We start from the raw sequence: 20,850 nt of genomic DNA, 5'->3' as shown, positions 1-20,850 counted from the left end.
GAGTCACGTAAACTTACGGTAAAGGCCCGGAGCGGGGACGGAGCGCGGCCGCATCAATTTCTCCCCATGAAACTAGTGGTGGGTCGCTGTAAGCCAAAATCGGCGCTCAAAGATATAGAAAGAGCGTGGAAATTTCTTAAGATCTCCAGAAAATCAGCGGAAGTTAATTATTTTTGATAAACTGGTGATTTATATCGTCCGTCATCGGCTTAGAGAGACGCAACCGGTCGACCCCGCCTTGGGAAAATCGGCGTCGTGCACCGACACCCCCTCCCCACTCCAGTTGTGATCAGTCGCCGCGGTGACCGTGCTGACGTTTTTGTTGTCATTTTCCCCCGATTAATCGTCATCAATTGCCACCGCAGAAGCAAAAAGAGTCCGAAATACATGCAATTTCAAATGCGTAAGACACTTTCAAAATCGTCTCCGGCAAGCCGCTTAGATCCCACCAGATTTCTATGCGATTTTCATGATAGGAGCGCGAGCCGCTTCGCGGAGAAGGGCAAATCGGCAGCCAGGTACAAATAATTTTGCGATATTGTTTGGCGTCATTTATGAATATTAAGAAGGAGGAACTAGCCTTCGTTCGGTGTGTCCTCAGTGGTAGTTGCTAAAAATAGTAAAAAAAAATGTCCCTAACGTGAACTAGACAGCCACAGACCTGACAAAAAGTTAGTGTTAGTTTGCTTCTCAAATTTGCTCATAGATGGCTCTAAAATCCACCAGAGAGCCTCTATTTCTTAAAAATTTTCTGGGGGAGGCCCCCCATACCCCCCCAACGAGAGGGGGGGAAACCCCCCTCTCGTGCTCTCCCCCCGCGCAGCTTGCGCTGCGCGGCCGCGGCCTTCGGCCGCGTCACGGGTGCGCGCCCCCCCCTTACCAAATTTCTGGATCCGCCAGTGGTTTGAAACAGACTGCATGTTGTGAATATGGTAAAGTAATGCTACATTGAAAGAGAAAGTACAATCGGTAATTTGAGTAAGGGGGCGCATGTAGATAGTATCAGGGCGCGGCGCCCCCGTTCCCCGGTTTAAAAAAAGCCCTGCGCAGGCCTGGACCACTGGACTGTCAACACAAAACAGATGAAATAGCGACAGTACACAGATCCATCTATTGTAGGTACTGTAAATGCAGAAATGTTCGCGGTGGATTAATGTTCGCGGTTTTCGCGGTGACCATTTCACCACGAACTTAAAACCACCGCGAACATTTTTCTACTATTCAACCATTCCACAAGGAAATATGATACAGTTCAGACCAGGTCAAAGGGTCTTTTTTAAACCTAAGGAAAGCAAACAGGTCAGAAAAAGGTCAACAACACAGTTTTTAACCCTCAAAAATTATATTTTCTTACAAATATACTAAGTAGAACATACTTCTTGCAAATGTTGAATTCATGACATTGAAATGGTTTCTAAGAAGCAGAGTTGATTTACAAAATGTATGTTTCAGGAAAGTTGGTTTGGAAAAGTATGTCAAAATGAGCTTTTTGTGTACACTTCCATGGTCATTGTAACAGTTCTTCCTATAAAAGTATTCTTGTCATGTTTTAAAACCTGGAGTTAGGATGTACTAAAACTTTTTTCCCCTGGCTATAATCCCTTTCTATGGTGCACATCCTTGGTTGAGCCAAACCATGTATAATTGATCTGCCTGTGATAAAATTCCCCAACTTTTCACTGGCTGCATGTCAGTTTCCACAGGGAAGTGGAGAAACGTGATCACAGAAAGAGAGTCGGCAAGGGGTCATTGTTTTGTGTCTCTTGTCATGTCACTGTCAGTGAAACTTTTCGAATACTGCAAGCGTAATCATGTTAGGATTGCTAGTAGTAGAGCGATCGTGTGGAATTTCTCTGAAGGAAGTGACCTTTGACCTCACTGAGCGACATCCGCCGTCTGGGTCGGCAGGACTCGCCTCTCGCTTATCTTTTCATCCAAAAATTTCCTGGTTTTAGTTCTCATCAAGAGCTCTACCAAGTGTACAACGTGTCTTCATATGAATTGTACGTGAAGCGTAATCAAAATTTCATTTATTAAACTTAAACTTTTTAACTTAACTTGTCTACAGACAAACTTTACCCGTGAAAATGCAGGAAATTGTGCCCCTTCAGCACTGGACATGAGGAAAATATTTGCGGAAGCGTCACCCCAAAAACCATTACTTTCAAGGTATATTGGAAGCCCAGGGCCTGAAAGACTATAACGAGTAGAGTATAGATGTCTTTGGTCTATAGTCTATAAGTATAATTATAAGTATGTATTATTGAATTTGTTGTTGCCTTTGCCAGGATTGACATACTTATATCACCAAAAGCTTACCCTGCCTGGGAGCCAGACAGGACCGGGTAGCTAGCGAGTTTTGTTCAGGGAACCAAGACAGTCAGGCCTGCCCATCTCACATTTATATAATAGCGCTCAGGGGAGTTTTAGCCTGAAGGAGTTATCAGTATACCTTTTTAGTTATCAGACTCCCCAGGACGCTAATAGGAGATCTATGGTGCTGACTGTCTTGGGCCATTATAAACTGTCCTAGCTGCCCTATCCCCGCTGACCCCCAGGGTACCTGGGCAACCTCAAGGAGTTCTGCTCAGATGATGCATTTATGCAGATAGTATTTATTGTTTTGTGAAAGGAAATTCTTGTTAAAAGAAAAATGTCATTTTAAGCAAAAATACTGTACAAGTTATCTGAGTCAGACACATGTTTGAACCAAGGCTCCTTGTTTGAACAAACTGAGGGCACCTGTACTGAAATATGATATGGTCACATGTGTTCACCTTTCTGTGACCTCAGATTAATGCCCACTGCCTGGCAAGCATGGCTCAGCCAGTGCCGGCATGTGGGAGAAAACCACACCTCCCAGTGGGATGGGTCAGTGTAAGTGTCTTTGTTCTTCAGGAAAGGCTGGTGGTGACTTCTCCCTTTCATAGATTGAAGAAAAAGATACTGCATGAGAGCCGCAGCACAGTGCACCTTGAATAGAATTATATAGAATTTACCTTTTATCCATCACTTTGGACAAAAATTGAAGGCAAAATTGTTTTAACAGATTTCCACAGATTATAACTCAAACCCTATATTATAGCTGACTTTTAGATGGATTCTTAAGAGGGCCTGCATGCCTTTTTCCGTTAACCGTTACGGGCCATTTTAATTCACCGTTAATCGTTACCGAATTGCTCTAATTCAACGTTAATCGTTATCGGTATATTCTTCGTGAAGCGTTATTGGTCGTTTTAATTCAACGTTAATCGTTATATGTTATCCCGAATTCACCGTTAAGCGTTACCAAGAAATTCTTCGTTACAAGTTAAAACCCACGAAGTCGAATGCCATAGTCCCTGAAAATGCGGGAAATGGCATTTCAATGGGTCCAGATTTCAAAATTTCCCGGTCTTCCGGCCTCCGGCACTGGAATGGTAAAAATATGTCGCGGAAGCGTCGCCCTCAAAAATCTTTTCACTTATATATATCATACAGGTTTCAGTGTCAAATTTAGCTTTTTTTTTTTTTTTGCAGGGTATTGTCGCTCTCTTTTTGAGGAACCCCTCCCTTGAACTGTTCCAGTCAAGGGGTTGTGCCTTACTCGCCACGCTTGGCACTGCGGGTTGGCGAGGTTTTGTATCAGGTTTACTCCCTAGGAGGACTTCCGACCAAGGATACAAGGGGTTCCTCCTACCCCTGACATGTGTGTCATGGCGGGTGCGTCATGCCCGAACATGCCCCTATGGCCTGTCACCACCACAAAGGCCTGTCACTGCCACTAGCCGCAGCTATGTACTCATTTACACCTGAGCTAGGTGAGGAAAGTCGTGTAAAGTGCCTTTCCCAAGGGCACAAGATCGGTGACACGGCAAGCGGATTTGAACCCGGGACCTCTCGGGCCTGAGACCAACGCGCTCCCGTTCGTGTCACGCGGTCCCACCGCTTAGCTTGATTTAGCTTAGTTTCAGGCAAAATGTACTCCTCGAATACAGAAAATGAGGTTTCTCTGGATCTCCCTTGCGATGCATCGGCTTGCGCCTTTTGAGCTCACGACGACATGGCTAAAACATGTTGGTGGCGTGGGTCCCCAAAAAACTTTTCTGTCTAATAAAACTTTGATTTCACTTAATTTAACTTCGTCTGAAAACAAAATTGTCCTTCAAAAGGCAGGAAATGGCGCTTCAGACGATCCAGATTTGGAAATTTCCCAGGACCTATTTTGCAACGTCTTGTGCCTCTCGAGCTCGAAATGGAAAAATTTGACGAAAAATGCAGGAAATAGCATTTCAGAGGGTCGTGATTTTAAAATTTTTACCGGAGAGCATAGCCCCCCCCCCCCCCCCCCGCCCCTGCAGCAAGAACACTGCCACAAGGAAGCCAATGCCATGGACGCAGTTGACATTGTCCCTTTCATTCACCGGGTCCTGGGCACCTTTTCCTTCTCACAATGTCGTTAGTCAGCTATTTTCACCAATTGAGATGTACGAATAGAAATGTGCGTCAATCATTACAGTTATGCTATGTAACCAATCCTGAATTTACCGTTAAGCGTTACCGGGCCTCCTGAATTTACCGTTAAGCGTTACCGGGCCTCCTGAATTCACCGTTAAGCGTTACCAAGACCCCCCCCCCCCCCCATGCAGACCCTCTCTTAACACCTCATCAAGAAAGAGAGAAAAAAGAAATTTTCCTTTGGAATGATGAACATTTGCACCTCCTGTGTAATATGTAGCCCTTGCACTTCATACTGTAGCAATTTTCTAGTCTTCCTATTATAATACGTTCCGTAATCTTTAGACTCTAAATTATGAAGATTCCCTAAATGTAAGTGGAAGTCTTTTTCATGTTTAGCTAAACATGTCAGTGACCAGTCCTACGTATGTTTGCCCTACTTTGTACCAGTTTTACAAATGTTGTGCAATTTGACTTTGAATTGACTTGACCTGTTATCTAGTCTCCAAGCAGACCCAACGGTGCCTAGAGATACTAGAGATAGTATCAAAGCTGGCAAAGGAGCATAGCTGGCCAAAGGCAGTTATCCGGCTAAGGGAGTCAAACAGGTGCTACTGTACCAAGTCCCTTGCCAGCTTTGATACTATTTCTAAGGCACCGTAGGGTCTGCTTGGAGACTATTGTTATCCAGTATCCACCCTTTTTAGCTCCTATGCAGTCCTGGAGCAGAAAGAAGTCAAATTTATCTCCAATCCTTGGAAGAAAGATTATAATAAGATGGCAATGTTTTTTGATCTGCATCTAGGTTTTCTGACAGTCCTTCTTTCCAAGTTGGGGTAGTGGTTTACAGAGTAACTTCCAGAAGACTTATAAGGAAATGCAACATTTGTCTAGCCCAACATCTGCTTAGAGATTAGATCCTAGATGTCAGCAACTGAGCAAGATAACCTGATGTCCTGTGCCCTAGTGACATCAGGGTCTACTGCCAAATCTATACAATCATGTCATGTACTCTAACTTGAAAATCTGTAGAACTGAAGCAAACAAAACAAAGCATTGAATGTTGTTTGGTACACAGTAGTGAGTGAATAAACTTTTAATTTGAAGTTCCACCTAAGGCCACAGCAAGTAAATTTTGTGGATGGCATCCCCTGCAGACTGCAAAAGTGATAGAAGTCTAATGGTATAGGGAAAAAAACAAAATGACTAAAAAAACATTAGATGGCTGAATCTTCAAAATAGACACCATAAATGTCAGTCTACAACTACAGTCATGGCCACATCCCTAGTGTCACTTGTAAGTACAACCATTAGGCTACAACCCAACATAAAGTACTTGCTATGGCCTAATGTACAGAGTAGGTGTGTCAGCTTACACTGTTTACAGTCTTGGAGATGAAAGCTGCATCTTTCAAGCATTTCCAGTCAGAAGTGTTGGGAATATCATGTTGGGCCAGAGAAAATCTACCATTAAGGCCTTCACATAACTTCCCTCATGAGGTTCTGAGATCAGCCCCCAGAGAACATTGTTTACTTAAGAGAGCAGTCTGATTTCATGGCCAATTGCTCAAAGATAGCAGACCTAAGGAGCTTCTTCACAGTAGGTAGCCTGCCCAGTCAGTTTTTGTGTACAAATCTATCTTTAGGCATCAATCTTCTGTATGTCTACTTAAGCTAGGAAGAAAAGAAATATCTATTTCTTAAGACACATATAGGAGATGACAAGCTACATGTACATGGTACAAAGTCACCTAGACACAGGGTCTTGCAAGACCATGACTTCAGCGCACTCCTCTGGCTCTTACTCCCGCATTCCCATCGGTCTTTACGCATAGCCAAAATGTTATAACAAATGCATAACATTAACAAAGCCTACCCAGGGCGTTGGTAATACTCATCCTATGGAGCTGGATCGGAACTTATTGAGTCAAAACTCAGAGGCACCCAAACTACCTATTATTCTGGGTGCTGCCGTTAAACTTATGAACCAAAATTCAATGAAAAGTCAACTAATATTGGCCTATCCCCTGTGATTGTAATTCCAATGTAGAAAGTTTTATTTGCAAGTTCTTGCCTGAAGGCTAATTGCAACACGAAACATACAGAATATATAGTAAACATACTGAAAATAAAAGACTTTGGTATAGATAACAATGGTGACAAGTAAAAACAAGTGGTTATTCTAGAAATAATCTGGACTGCTGAGAGCTACAATGTAAGCTTTGGGGGTTTGACTTCTTTTCTGGAAGCAGTGGAAGACTGTGGAAGTGTCCCACTGTGACGTTAACAGGGTTATAGTTCAAAGAATTTTGAAATTGATCCAAGTAGCACTTAGCAGTTCAAGTGCCACCAACTGACCTGTGCATCTGGTGCTGCAGTCCAATCCTGGGAGTTAGGAAACTGTTTCTACTCGCCTCTAGTGTTTCAGTGATTGCACTACTGACCCTGTGAGTAATGGCAAAGTATGCCGGACAGGAATATCAAACTCGGAGATTCGAGGATGAATCTAAAAAAGAAAAGGGGTGGAGTGTAACAGTGGTGTTCAAGTGCCACCAATTAAACCAGTTGGCCTAGCGGCAATAGTGTTGGGGGGCCCATGTACGAATTCCAGGAGCCAGGGGAGGATTTTTCTACTCTCCTCCTGTCTTTCAAGAAGGGTCAAAAATGGGAGAAAGTCCTCTTCTAAATCCCCTGCGAGACATTTAATGTCTCGCAGGGGATTTAGAAGAGGACTTTCTCCCATTTTTGAGGCCAGGACAATGATGAATAGAATGCTCAACAGTTGCCTGACTTTCAGACCAGTTCGTGAGAATCTGATGAAGTAGCAAATACGCCGGGATTGTCTCAAACACACTTCAAGGCAGTATTCACTAATGTTAAATAATTACAAATTCCTTCTGCAATATAGCAAAATGGTTACAGTATCTTAATCAAAGTTTGTGTCTGGTACTTGCAGAGTAGAGTACTAAAATGTCTTTTCTCTCAAGATTCAATGGTACATCAAAATCCTAGTTCCTGTAATGTGAGGCCAAACATGACTAATCAGTGGTCCAGATGAAGTTCCATATGCATGTTGTCCTCAACACAGAGAAGGTTGTGTTACTATTACACACATGTTGACACTTGATGTAACACTTTCAAATTTCAATCCCTAGATTACTCTGTACGTGTGTGCATCTTTAATAGGTCAAGGTCTACTCTACTCTACAAAAGTATGTGTACATGCACACACTGTACATCATGTACATGTACATTGTATCTTGCTCTTTTTTTCAAAATCTGAAATGAGCTTGACAACCAAACAATAAATTAATATCTACCTGTTTTGTCTGTAATGTCATTATCAGGTTGCCTTTTGTACATTGCGTTTGGCTTTGTTTAATAGAAAGATAGAAAGGGAACTTAGAAAAGTCAGTCAGAATTGATAAGTACACATTTGTATTATGATATACATGTAAAACATACCTTTACATTACAATTAAATTAATTTCTGGGGAGTCTGATTGTCCAGTATATATAGCTAGACCTCTCACCTAGCTATCATAGCTAGACATCAAAATCTAATTGTAAAGGATAGATCAACTCTTGTGTGAGTCTGTTTTCCAAGCGCCTGGTCTGTATTTAATACCCCCTAAGGGATTAGGCAGGGCAGCATTTCCTTGGCCTGGAACTGACCACATCTGGAATATAGGGGACATAGCCCCTTGAGTCCCTTCTAAATTGAGGTCCTAAGATTGATTCTATACTTAAACCTTGTTGAGCAATGTCAAAAAGTAATCTTTTGCTCAAAAAAATATGATGATGTTTGCCCAGCAAATTTACAGGGTAATTAATATTTACCTGGGAGGGATTATGTTGAATATCAAGTTGACTCTTGCATCCTTTTTAGATTCCAAACACCTCATAGACAGAGGAGAATGTAATGAAACTTCTGTAGAATTTTCTCAAAATAGTGCTAGTCTACAGTTTCTGGAGAGTAGAATCTTTCTGTGGGAAGCCTTTTCCCATATACTTTCAGCAGCTTAATGCAATCTTGGACAAGACAAAAGCTAGACCTGATGGCAGATCTTGTGGTGAAAGATCGTACTATTTTTTGAGCAGCAAAAGTGGAACCTCTTCTGGTCAGAAAACATCATATCTTTTCCCCAACATCTGCTTGAAGTATAGATCTTGAAGCAAGGATACCTGATACATCCTGTCCAGTATGTCAGTGCCCTGCATGCCCCAACATCTGCTACCCATCTATTCTAAACAATGAGGGTATTATGGTACAATGTATATGTGTGTTGTGTTCCTTGGAATTTGAAAACTATCATAAGGCACAACAAAAATTTTGAATTATTGGATATGGCTTGTGCACTAACTTGTAGTTAACTTGATGAAGGAACTTTGAATTTCGACCTAGTGGTACACATAAGTGTGTCAGCTTACATTCCTTAATAGACACAGTGTTTACATTGTATAGTACAAACAGTTACAGTGCTGGTGCTGGGAATATATCATGCTGCCTCTGAGACAGATTTCAAGATACCCCACCCCCAGAGAACATTGTTGACTTAAGCCATTTCATGGCCAATTAATGATGACACCACTAACAGGGGCCTGAGGGATATATCCCCTAGCCTGTCCAAACCAGCTTGGATCTTGGAAGAAACAAAATCTTTCTTTTAGAGCACTTAATTCTCTGAAAAGAAAGCAACAATGAAGTATTCCACATCATTTTTCAATGCTGTAATGTTATGGATGTTAACACAACTTTCATATCTGTTCCAATCTCTTTTGCTTTCTATTCATCTTTTCAAAGGGACTTGACTCGAGAAGGGAGTGTTATTTTCAACAGATTATGTATCAAAGAATATATTGTATAAACACCTGAATTTTTGCAGCATTCCGCAGCATGTGTGTTTGTAAAATAATATGACATTAAATAAACCCACGCAGACCCTACCCAGGTATTTCCTATATGTATAGACACTTGGTATTCTTTCATAATGAATATTTTTGGCATAAATGAGGGGCAATATGCACACCAAGAAGGCCAATTCTTCACAAGACATTATGGAACATATAACAAGGGTTTTCATGTTGCCCCTCAAAAATTGCCTTTATTTGTAAGACTAAGGTAGCCTGAGTATCATCCGTATTCTACCAGGGCTCCTTACTGTGCCTCGTTATCCTTTAGGGAAGTGTGTGTAAGGAGCCCCGGTAGAAATAGGATGGTACCCAGGCAAAGACTAAGGGTCTGCCTAAACACTTAAAATGACCTCAAACTTTCAAAGAGCCAAAAAATAAACATCTGCATGGACTTGTGTGTTTAGCGGTGAGAAATAAATCCCCCTTTGCCAGCGGAACTAATCTCAAAAGTTAGATTGGTGAAAGCTTGTTTGTAACTGAATAAATTAGCAGGTAAAGTTTTGCAGCCGCGCGGTAAGTCGGAGGTATACAGTGCTAGCCGCCTGGTTCTGAGTGGTGCAGTTCTACAATAGCAGGGAAAAAGAGCCTTTTGTGGGGATTTACTAATCATAAAAAAAAAGAACTTGACCTATGTATAGTTGACGTTGGCAATTTTTTGGGTATAGGGTAAATGTGCTCAACAAAGAATGAAAAATCTGCTGAAATTTTTCGCATAGCTTCATTTTGAACGCGCCCAAGTAAACCACGAATTATAACATAGAAGTCTATGGGAAGAAAAAAACTCATCAATGAGACCTAAGGTGTCCAAATTACAATAACCCCTTTGAAACGAGCATAGCAATTACAAAATACAGGAAAGCCATTACAGAGATTTCCACCAGAAGTCACTTTGGCTGCTCGTCAGTAACTGTAATTAGAAGTCAGGTATGACAGATCTGATGCAGGTTAACAGGGCTCTATGTTCTCTTATTTTCGTAAGTAAACATTAACTTGACAATTTAACATACTACTTTTGATGTACATATACAGCCTACAGACTGAACTGATTGCATTCACCTGAGTGTATGGAGATTGCAGATATGTAACTGCAATCTACAGATAGGTGTATGCAGTCTTATAAATTTACTGTGGTGTGCAGATAGGTGACTGTAGTCTGCAGTCAGGTATCTGCTATCTGCAGATACCTATCTGCACCTGCAGATAGGTGACTGCAGTGTGCAGATAGGTGACTGCAGTGTGCAGATAGGTGACTGCAGTGTGCAGATAGGTGACTGCAGTGTGCAGATAGGTGACAGCAGTCTGCAGATAGGTATATGCAGTCTGCAGATAGGTGACAGCAATCTGCAGATATCGTATGGAGAATTTCTCGTTTTAGTTGAGAATGTGTTCCATACACCATTTATAGTTTTACAGCATTGACAGACACTATGGCTTCCATACACCAATGGATTTGAACCCAGAACCTCTGGTTTATGAATCGAACACCCTGCCAATGGACCAATCCCAAAACCCCGACCCCTGTTCGATCATGGTTCTATTTCAGACACCTCCATCAAAAATAGCCATTTCTGTCCCACTGGTGCTGATTTTGACGGAGGTGTTCGAAATAGAATAGGGGGTTCTATTTGTTCGATATTGCGTTCGACAGGATCAGTCCAATGCGCCCACAACTCCACTTATTCTGGTGCAAGGGAAGTGACGTACCTGCTCTGGTGTGTGCCAGTCTTGCCAGACAGTCGCACGTCAGCGCCTGGATCTGTTCCTTCTGGGAGAACTCCAGCAGGTCCACCAGCAGCTTGATGCCGATGGCTGAGGAGGAGGCCTGGTCTTCATCAGGCACGATCCTCGCCAGGACAACAATCTGGGGGTGAAGAGGGAAGAAGTCAAGGTCAATACAAATTTCTTTACTCAGAAGATTGAAAATGAATTCATCACAAATTCTATTGTTTCTTTATTTAGAAGTCAAGATCATCACAATATTTTAGGATATCATTCATAGTTTTACATCATTGACGACCGAATCTGACACTTAAGAAAGTACTGGAGGAAGAGGTTGGACTAAAGGACTAGATAAAGATGCCTGTAGTGACATTATTGGTGGCACCTCATATGAGGACAAACTGAACTGATGGACACTATGGCTGACATCCTCTTTTGTAAGATGTTTCTGTAAGATTTTCTGAATGTCATGTTAATCACAAATGTATAGTTTCTTTATATAGAAGTCAAGTTCATCATAAATCTTATAGTTTCTTTATGTAAAAGTCAACTTCATCACAGACTTTATAGTTTCTTTCTTAGAAGTCAAGTTTAGACCACTCACCTGGAATGCCCCTGAGCACCTGCAGTACTCATCCTTGGACTCCAGGAAGGACAGGAAGTTGTGCATGCGCACGCCGCCGGACTCCGCTATCTCCCTCTGCTGCGAGACGTTGTTGAAGGCAAAGGCAGCCAGGGCCTCGCCTGCGAGCAGCTTCACCTGCTCGTTCTCCGAGTACAGCAGCCTCAGGACATGGATGAAACTGAAGTCCAGGTTCTCTGCAATGTGCTCCTCATTTTCTTTGTTTCCTGCAAAATATAGAAAATAATTGATATCAGAAATGAGAAGTTCTGATGCGATAATCGTATGAAACAATGAAGCAAGTGAGAAAGGAAAACAGAATACAGGCAAATGACACCCTTAAGAGAGGCACGGGACTAAGCAGTACAGCCCAGAACACCATGGGAGGACAGGGACATGTGCAGGGCTGTCTCCAGCTTTAGATAATTTTTTTTCTTTCCCATTCATTGCTGGGAGCCTATGTTGTTGATTTTCATTGTTGAAGCAGTCTCAAATTAAGAATTTCAAAATACATGAATTTCTCGATGTTCAGATTTTTGGACAGACGGGGTGAAATTTGTGTCTGTCCCAACAAGCAAGTGTCTTTCCAGGCACATCCTAGAGACAGCCCTAGATGAGTGGTAAATGGATATTGAAGCTTACGAGTTGGCACCTGATGTACTTGACAATGACAACAAAAGCAAATGTACTAAACAAATAAAAAGGATCCCAAAATCATGTAAACAAGAGCCTACTGAAGTAACAAATCCACCTACCTAAAGAAACACATGCCAGGGTCAGGGCTGCTTGCACCTGGATGAGTTCATTCCTGGAGTTGACCATCAGGGCGATCAGAGACTTGATCCCTCTCGCCTGCTGGACAGTTGCCTGGTTCTTCGGATGGGGCACGTAACCCGTCCCCACGCAAAGGTACCGGATAGCGTTCATCGCGCATGCAACAATGTACTCCTTGTCCGATTTCAGCAGCCTGACCATCGGCTGGACGCCGTTCGCGTGACCGATCAGTGTTGCCTTGCTGTGGGGACCCTGTGCAAGTACCGCCAGCCCCTCTGCTCCGATGTAGTGCAGTGTTTCCGACAGGGAGGTGACGAACTCGATCAGAAGGGGGACCCCCATCATTCCTGCCATGGAACGTCTCTCATTCAAATCATCTCCTGCTAGAGCCCACAAGGCCATAGCGGACATCTCTTGAACATCCGGCGCACGTGTTCTCTTTAACAGATTTATCAGAGGCATCACTGCCCCCTCCTCTAGGATTGCCTTCTGGGCAAAGTCATTGCCATCAGCTAAACAGTATAGGGCTTCAATGGCACTGAGTTGTATGTCTTTGTTTCTTACTCTCACCAACATGATTAGTGGTGAGGCCCCGTACTCATTGACATACTTCTCTTGGTTGTTCTTGTCTCCTCTGACCATCTTCGCGATAGCCATGGTCAGCGAAAGCACTAAAGCCTTGGACGTACAGTCTTCAAACAGATTTACGAGGGTGGAGAAGAGTCCCGGTGTGCCGCCAACGGTCGTTCGATGCTCGGGATCTGATTCTGCGATGTTTCCCAATGCGTCGATCGCCTGCACGAAAATGTCATTGTCGTTGACCGTCTGGCACACTTTGACTATAGCGGGGATGGCACCGTTTGCAACAACTGGGTCTGCGTACTGCTTGTCCTTGCACAGCTCCTTGAGAACAACAAGGAGAGGAAGCAGCAACGCTTTGTTTTCCGACTTCAAGAGTTTGACGGAGGGAGGGATGCCCCCACCCTTCAACACCTGCTGCTTCACCCGATCGTTTTCGATGATGTTCACCAGGACGTTGAAAGCTTGAACCTTGGCCTCCTCTCCGACGAAGCCCGTAATCACCTTGACGATTGCCAGCACTCCGTCCGAGTCGACGAAGGGTTCGAGGTTGGGGCTGGGTCCGTCTTGAGTTGCTGTAGTCAAGATTCTCAGCACCTGGAGAGTTTGGGAACAGGTGCATAAATGAAATTATGTTCATCGATTGAATAACAAATTACTTTATTCACAACTGGGCTGTCTCCATATTTTTCCGTCCCATTCATTGATTGGGAGACCATGTTATTAGTCTCAGTCTGCTAAGCCTGGTATTTTACGCTTACGAAAGTGTATTTTCATCAGATTGACATCAGATTGATGTCATGATTAAGTTCAGCTTTTTGGGACTAATGGGTAAAACTATTTGGCCATCCTTAAACTAGCAAGTTTCTATCCTGGGATGGAGGGAGCGATGGGTTCTGGAGGCAGTCCAAATCACATGTCTTCGATGACCATCTGTCATCTTCTTTAGGGTAGAAAATGACTGGATCACTTTTCACTGAAGCCTTAGTAACAGCAATTATAGAAAAGTCCTAATCCCTAAGGGAAAACATGTCTGTTGATATTGAAAAAAGCAGAGACATGACCCTGGTGTAAATTCAACTCTGATATGCTAAGATTGGAATACTAAATAGACTTAAAGAAATGTACTTAATGTATCATCTGAACACTTCGGATTCATGGGTGTTCAAGACATTCTTAAGAAGGCCTTGCTTGATATCACCATTCTTTTTATGTGCCTATTTTTGAGTATTTGGCAGAATTATAAGAAATTATGTGGCATATGATTATGATAGATCATGAGGCTTCCATCATATTCTTTACCCAAGATAGTTTCTAAAGGTGCTGCTTTTACAGTTATGTCAATGTTTGTAATGTCCCTCTGCCAAGTAAAACTTTATTTCATATCGACAAATGAAAAACCACTTGAATGATTTTACTACCCGCCAACAGCCTAATGTTTATTTGCACGGTAGCCACAGTTATGGTTACCTAGCAATAAAGGTGCCGCAGCTTGACATAATCAAATTTCAGTGCCCTACTTACGTCACAAATCAATTTTGAGCCTGACGACGGGTAAGAGGTTCAAAGTGCAATACCACCTGATAAGATATATAATTCTACTAAGCCCACAATGCCATATGCTTACAAACACTTCTGGCAAGGGAAATAAAAGATAAAGCAGACGACAAAACAGCTGATCCTTGAGTCTTTAAACTTTCCACTTTAAAGATATACTGTAGTTGTCTATAGATTTCTTTCAACCACTGTTTACACATAGACTATCATGGCGAATGCTTGTTTTGTTTTTTGATAAGCAACTTTAAATCTAGTGTTTCCAAGACACGTCCCTTGGTCCCAGGACAGAACTTTGCCTGTTTGGATGGAAAAAAATTTCCTCACATCTCCTTTTTCCAAAATATTTGAACTTGAAATGACAGATTTAACCATGTTAAAACCACATTGAGTGGGACAAAAAAATTAAAGCTGGCAACAGCCCTGTTTAAATCAACATAATTAAGTCAACCTGTCAACCTCAGAGATATAAATCTACTACAATTGACAGGTGTAACCTATAATTACACCTGATAACCATCTATTCACCCCTGGTAGACAGAACTGGCTCGAGCAATCTGTAGACACCCAGGTTACAACAAAGAAAAACCCCTGAGCGGACTCGTATTGATTACGCTCACCACATTATAGGTGTAACTGCGTAAGCTCCACCTTTGTATGTCACATTATCTATGGCTCCTTTGGGACTTAAAAGGGTGTCTGCCTCACACAATAAAGGTAATACAACAACCTCAGGCCTAGTATTACCACCACACCTTTGGATATGCAAGATGCCCTTCTAAGATAAGGGCACGCAAAAAAAATGGAACATTGTCTGTTTTATATTCAATTGTTTAAAGGTCGTTAAAGATGTAAACAGCACTCAATTGGAACAAAACAACATCAGAATGCTAACAGTTAATTCATGTTTGGCCATAAACAAAGAGATTATGGGGCATTAGCTGTCCCTTAAGGCGGGTCAGTTTTAATCTTTTTTTTTTTTACGAAAGTAAGAAATTGCGCTTAACTATTCAAAACTCTGTTTCAGAACTTTAAAATGGTTTCTTTATCTTTAATTGTTGATTGTAAAATTTCATTTCTGCCAGGGTACGTAAACAATTAAAAAAAGAAACTGACTTAGAAAGGTCTAGTAAATAAAGCATTCAGTAATCCCCAAGTTAAGTAAACACTTCAGATATCTTGATGTTCAAAACATTCTTAAAAGTTTTTATTGTGGCACTCTTAGGTAGCTGATGGCATTATGAGAATGATCTGATATGAATCTAAACTACATTTTTACCTTTGCCAGAATGGCTAAGGTTATGTTTTGGGCTTGTGAGTCTGTGTGTGTGTCTGTGTGTGTGTCTGTCTGTTAACAGCATAACTCAAGAAGTCTTAGATGGATCCCGATAATATTTGGTAGGTGGGTAGGGGTCGGGAAAACGAAGGTCAAGTTCGATGATGGGCCCCCTAGCGGCTTGCTAAGGTACTGCAGCAGAACCTCAATTTTTGATATCTCGTGTTCTGGACATGCTGTGATCATGATTTTTGAGTGGTAGATAGCCCTCGAGGCAGAAAGTAAGTGCTGTGAGTTTGGGCCCCCTAGCGGCTTTTTTGGAACTGCAGGCGCCGGTTTCCGTTCAAACTTTGGATGAGAATAACTCTACAACGTGTTGACAGATCGTCATGATTTTTGGTATGTAGATAGAATGAGTGATGACTTACATAATGGTATACTAATTATGCAAATCAGCAGCTAATTTGCATAATTAATGAGGAAAAATTATAAATCCACTACATTCCATGATAGGACTTTCAAACTTGTCACATATGTAGCTGGGAAGGAGAGAAATGTCGACAGATATCAATTATGCAAATGATGACCTCATTTGCATAATTAATGAGAAAATATGAACATGTTGACGGATCATCATGTTTTTTTGTATGTAGGTAGCGTAAGTGAAGACCTACATAATGAGATAACAATTATGCAAATCAACAGCTAATTTGCATAATTAATGAGGATATTTTATAAATTCACTACATTCCATGATAGGGCTTTAAAACTTGTCACATATGTAGCTGAGAAAGAGAGAAATGTCAATACATATTTATCATGCAAATGATGATCTCATTTGCATAATTAATGAGAAAATATTAACGTGTTGACGGATCGTCATGATTTTCGGCATGTAGATAGCCTAAATGAAGACTTATATAATGTGATACTTATTATGCAAGTTAACAGCTAATTTGCATAATTGATTAGGAAAAGTTCATAAATCCACTGCATTCCATTATAGTACTTTCATCAAAGTTGTCACATATGTAACTGAGAAAGAGGGAAGAGAGTAAGAGGTGTATTTAAAGACTTTGACAGAGAATAAGTCAAGAATGGATCAAAGGATCATCATGATTTTTGGTATGCTGATAGCTTAAGTAATGCTTGATACAATTTGATATCAATTAATTGTAGATTGGGATCTAATTTGCATAATAAATGCCGAAATTTTATAAACCAACTCCAAGCATTTAATTTTAAAGAAAATGAAATGAGTAACGCATTTGTCTACAGACATCATTCTACATACCAAACCTGGTTTATTTGGCAAAGGTATGTGTTCGTGGAACTCTAGTTCTAAATCATACAATTCATTAAAGGTACTGTAAATGCAGAAACTTTTGCGGTAGTTTAATGTTTGCGGTTTTCGCGGCGGCCACTTCACCGCAATTTTAAACCACCGCGAACATTTTTCCATGGCAGTAAGAGTCTGCAGTGCATGGTGCTACCTCATTTTCCCGCTACCGCAAAATTAAATCTCCACGAACTTAAATGCATTTATAGTATACTATTTCAAAGGACATCGACTGTTAATTTACCTTCCCAGCAGCCTCTGCTTCGTCGTCCTCTGATGATGACAGGAACTTGATGAGGTTTTTCCACACGGGAAGTTTGGGGTTGTTCAGCTTGATGAAATATTCCAGGGTTTCTACAAAGTTCTTTGTGGCAGCGATCTCCACTACACCATGGTTACGGTTGTCCTTGTAGTCTATCTGTGCACCTAGGAGAGAAAACATATTGATTAAAAGTTCTGCAGTAACCTGTTACAGGCAATAACATTACTTTGTTGTCTATAATCATAAGACTAGAGAAAAGTACAAAATTTATGACTTTCATTATACAATATCAAAAGTTCACTTGAACAGCCCTGTCCCTGGACACCCCCATTTTCCTATACCCCTTTGTTCTGACACCCCCTACCCGAATATGTTAGCATGTATGTTCAAACATACCTGTTCTGACACCCCTGTGCTAGGGTTTGGCGTTATGGTAATATAGAGGGTGTTGGAACATACTAGTACTACCAGGGGTGACTGAACAAAGGGTTGTTAGTAAACATAGTAAGAAGTTCAGAACATAGGGTGTTGGAACATTGGGGTGTTGAACATAGGGGTGTCGGAAAGGGGTGTTGGAACATTGGGATGTCGGAACAAAAAATTATGGGTGTCAGAACATAGGGCTGCCAGAACATGGGGGGTTAGGAACATACAGGTACATGTATAACCCATTTTTCAAGTGCTCTAAGAAAATGAAGAAAGAAAGAAACCTACCGAGGTCCAAGAGCTTCTGTATCATCATAGAGGTGTTCAGAACATAGGGGCATCCAAACTGAGGCATTGGAACATAGGGCTGCCGGAACATGGGGGTTTGAGAACATACACTGTCAGGTATTATAAAAACTCATTTTTCGAGTGCTCTAAGAAAAACGAAGACACCAATTAAGAAACCTACCGAGGTCCAAGAGCTTCTGTATCATCTCGATGTTCCCGGACATGGTGGCACACAGCAGCGGGGTGGAGTGGAGGTTATCCTGGGTCGTGAACTCCAGCTGATCCTCCATCGCCGTGACGAAGCGCTCCACCGACTTGACGTAGCCGTTAAAGGCGGCATGGTGGACGTGTCCCCACCCCTGTTCATCCACCTCATTCATGGCTCACAGGTGGTTCGAAAATCCGTCAGCGTGCAGCCCTTAAGAGTATCATCTTTGGATGATCGACATGATTTATCTGGAAAGTAAGCGAATCAAAATGATAAGTTATACGACAACAGACAAGTGACTTGACGTAGCCATTAAAGGTGGCATGGTGGACGTGGCCCCACCCCTGTTCATCCACCTCATTCATGGCTCACACTCGTGGTTTGGAAACTTTTAATTAAAAGTTCATCTTTGGATGATCAACATGATTTATCTGGGAAGTAAGCAAATCAAAATGATAAGTTATACGACACAGACAAGTGACTTGATGTTGCCGTTAAAGGTGGTGTTCATCCACATCATTCATGGTTCACAGGTGGTTCGGAAATCCGTCAGTGTGCAATTTTAATTAAGAGTTCATCTTTGGATGATGGACATGATTTATCTGGAAAGTAAGCAAATGAAATGATAAGTTATTCGGCAATGGACAAGTGGATAGAGTGTTAGCCTTGCTGTAGATAGGTTGTGAGTTTTAGCCAAAGCTTTTATTGTGCAAAAGTATTGTATCAAAGGCATGAAACAGCTGTTTTTACCCCTAACTCGCGCCATACAGATTCGTCAGCTTAAAAGAACTGCCCCAAACTGTTGTGTAAACAGAACACACAAAAGTTTTGCTTACGACTCCAACCTATCAGGTATCTATACAAACACAAAATACTTCTGCACATAGAAGAACAAAGGACAAATTCTTACACAACTAGCAAAACAGGCACAGGGTCTGACAGAAAGTCACAGCATATAAACAAAATAGACTAAGAATATCTTTTGCGGTGTGCATTTTTCCTGCTCCAATTAAAGACAGCGAGTTGCTTTGTCATGGATATTTGCTCTTTACAAGCAATTAGGCGCTCAATCTTGGCCGACATTCTGGGACGATCGTACCTTGATACTTGCGGGACACTGTGGGTTGGGTTTCAGGTATTTGCGAGGGGTGTTTAACGTAAAGACATTGATTCCTTTGCATAAAGAGAACCACACCTTGAAAATCCTCCCAAACTGAACTCTGGTCAGGACCTCAAACTTGTGTCATGCTTATACTAATTGCAACATGTTTGTCCCAACCCTGGAAATACAGAATTAGTATGTCAGGTCTCTCTTATACTGTTATAATTTTTCAGAGCGAAACAATTGCAACAAATCATTGGGTATTTGATTTGAAAAAACCTGTCTCCCAAATCAAAATAGGTTCTTGTTGCCATTCTCTTATGATTTCCAAAATATTGCAAGCCTTCTTTGATGAATTGAGGCACTTTTGAGACTAAGCAACGTTTTGATAAGTCCTTGGCTCTTAACCAATAAAACCATAACCAGAAGTAGTAATTTGTCACAATCTTTCATGTGTCAATAATCATATTTGACATTTGTTGTACAACAGACTCTGAGTCAATGTTTGTGGAAAAACCTATTAGGCCAAGTTCTTTACTCGCTAGCAGCTCTAAGGGTTATTTAATGTGGGCCAGCTAAGCAAACGTTCTTCAGAAAACTGCTGGACTGGAAAAAAACAAGCAGTTTCAACTATAGGATCAGTTTTGTTTGTTTAAGTTAAGAAGTGCTCAATGGTCAAGAGTGCCAATGCAGGTGTTGTCCCTTAATGGTTTTTTAACTGGTACAAAACAAAACGGCAACTCATATGTAAAACCTGTATTGTAAATTTGACTTGTAAGAATGATTCTTCTTCATTATTTGGTGATAGCAAATTTATAGGTTTTCTTCTAGTATAGCATTAATAAGTACATATTTGTCCTGGTTAAACAGCAACCTTTTATATGACAGTAACTAGGTTGGCCATATAGTCTAATTGGGCACACACAGTAAACATGTAACTTTACATTGCCTGGCATGTTCTCAAGAAATACATTCAAGAAAAAGAAAAGTTACCCAATGTAAAATTTGGGTGACAGATATTCAAAAGATGTAACGTGGCAAGGTGGCCTTGTGGTTGTTGACATAAAATCCAATGGTTCTGGGTTCAAATCCCTAACAGGCCTCAAAGTTGTGTCCTTTGGAAAGGTACTGTTCACCTATTTTCTCACTCGAAACAGGTGAGAAAGAGTACCTAGCTGTGCAAGAGACACCCTCTCATATGGGATATGAGCCAGAGGCCCTGTGTTTTGATAAGGCCTCAGCCACATCTCACTTATTGGGTAGGAGTCCATCCCAGTGTGAGCAAATCAAACCTTACAGTCCTATCTTACACAGTTTGCATTTACTGTAAGTTGTGTATAACGTTTACCT

The 20,850-nt window shown here is 41.5% G+C and overlaps 1 protein-coding gene across 2 annotated transcripts in view; it reads right to left on the bottom strand.

Annotated features, from left to right (window-relative positions):
* LOC118417089 (ankyrin and armadillo repeat-containing protein-like) overlaps positions 1-20,850 on the bottom strand; it is a 30,449-nt gene that overhangs the window by 8,178 nt on the left and 1,421 nt on the right. Inside the window, exons 2-6 of one of the 2 annotated variants that reach the window (XM_035822486.1) lie at positions 18,372-18,646; positions 17,459-17,640; positions 12,448-13,642; positions 11,675-11,919; positions 11,056-11,212 (exon numbers count right to left, since the gene is read on the bottom strand). In XM_035822486.1, coding sequence (XP_035678379.1) covers positions 11,056-11,212; positions 11,675-11,919; positions 12,448-13,642; positions 17,459-17,640; positions 18,372-18,570 — 1,978 coding nt within the window. In that variant the 5' untranslated portion in view covers positions 18,571-18,646. Of the gene's footprint in view, positions 1-11,055; positions 11,213-11,674; positions 11,920-12,447; positions 13,643-17,458; positions 17,641-18,190; positions 18,255-18,371; positions 18,647-20,850 lie in introns of those variants that run through there. The other variant, XM_035822487.1, reaches the window with a different exon arrangement.

This window comes from Branchiostoma floridae, chromosome 6, assembly GCF_000003815.2.
Source record: "Branchiostoma floridae strain S238N-H82 chromosome 6, Bfl_VNyyK, whole genome shotgun sequence".
Lineage (NCBI taxonomy): Eukaryota > Metazoa > Chordata > Leptocardii > Amphioxiformes > Branchiostomatidae > Branchiostoma > Branchiostoma floridae.
The sequence above is the reverse complement of the archived record's forward strand: the minus strand, read 5'-3'. Positions and strand labels throughout refer to the sequence as shown.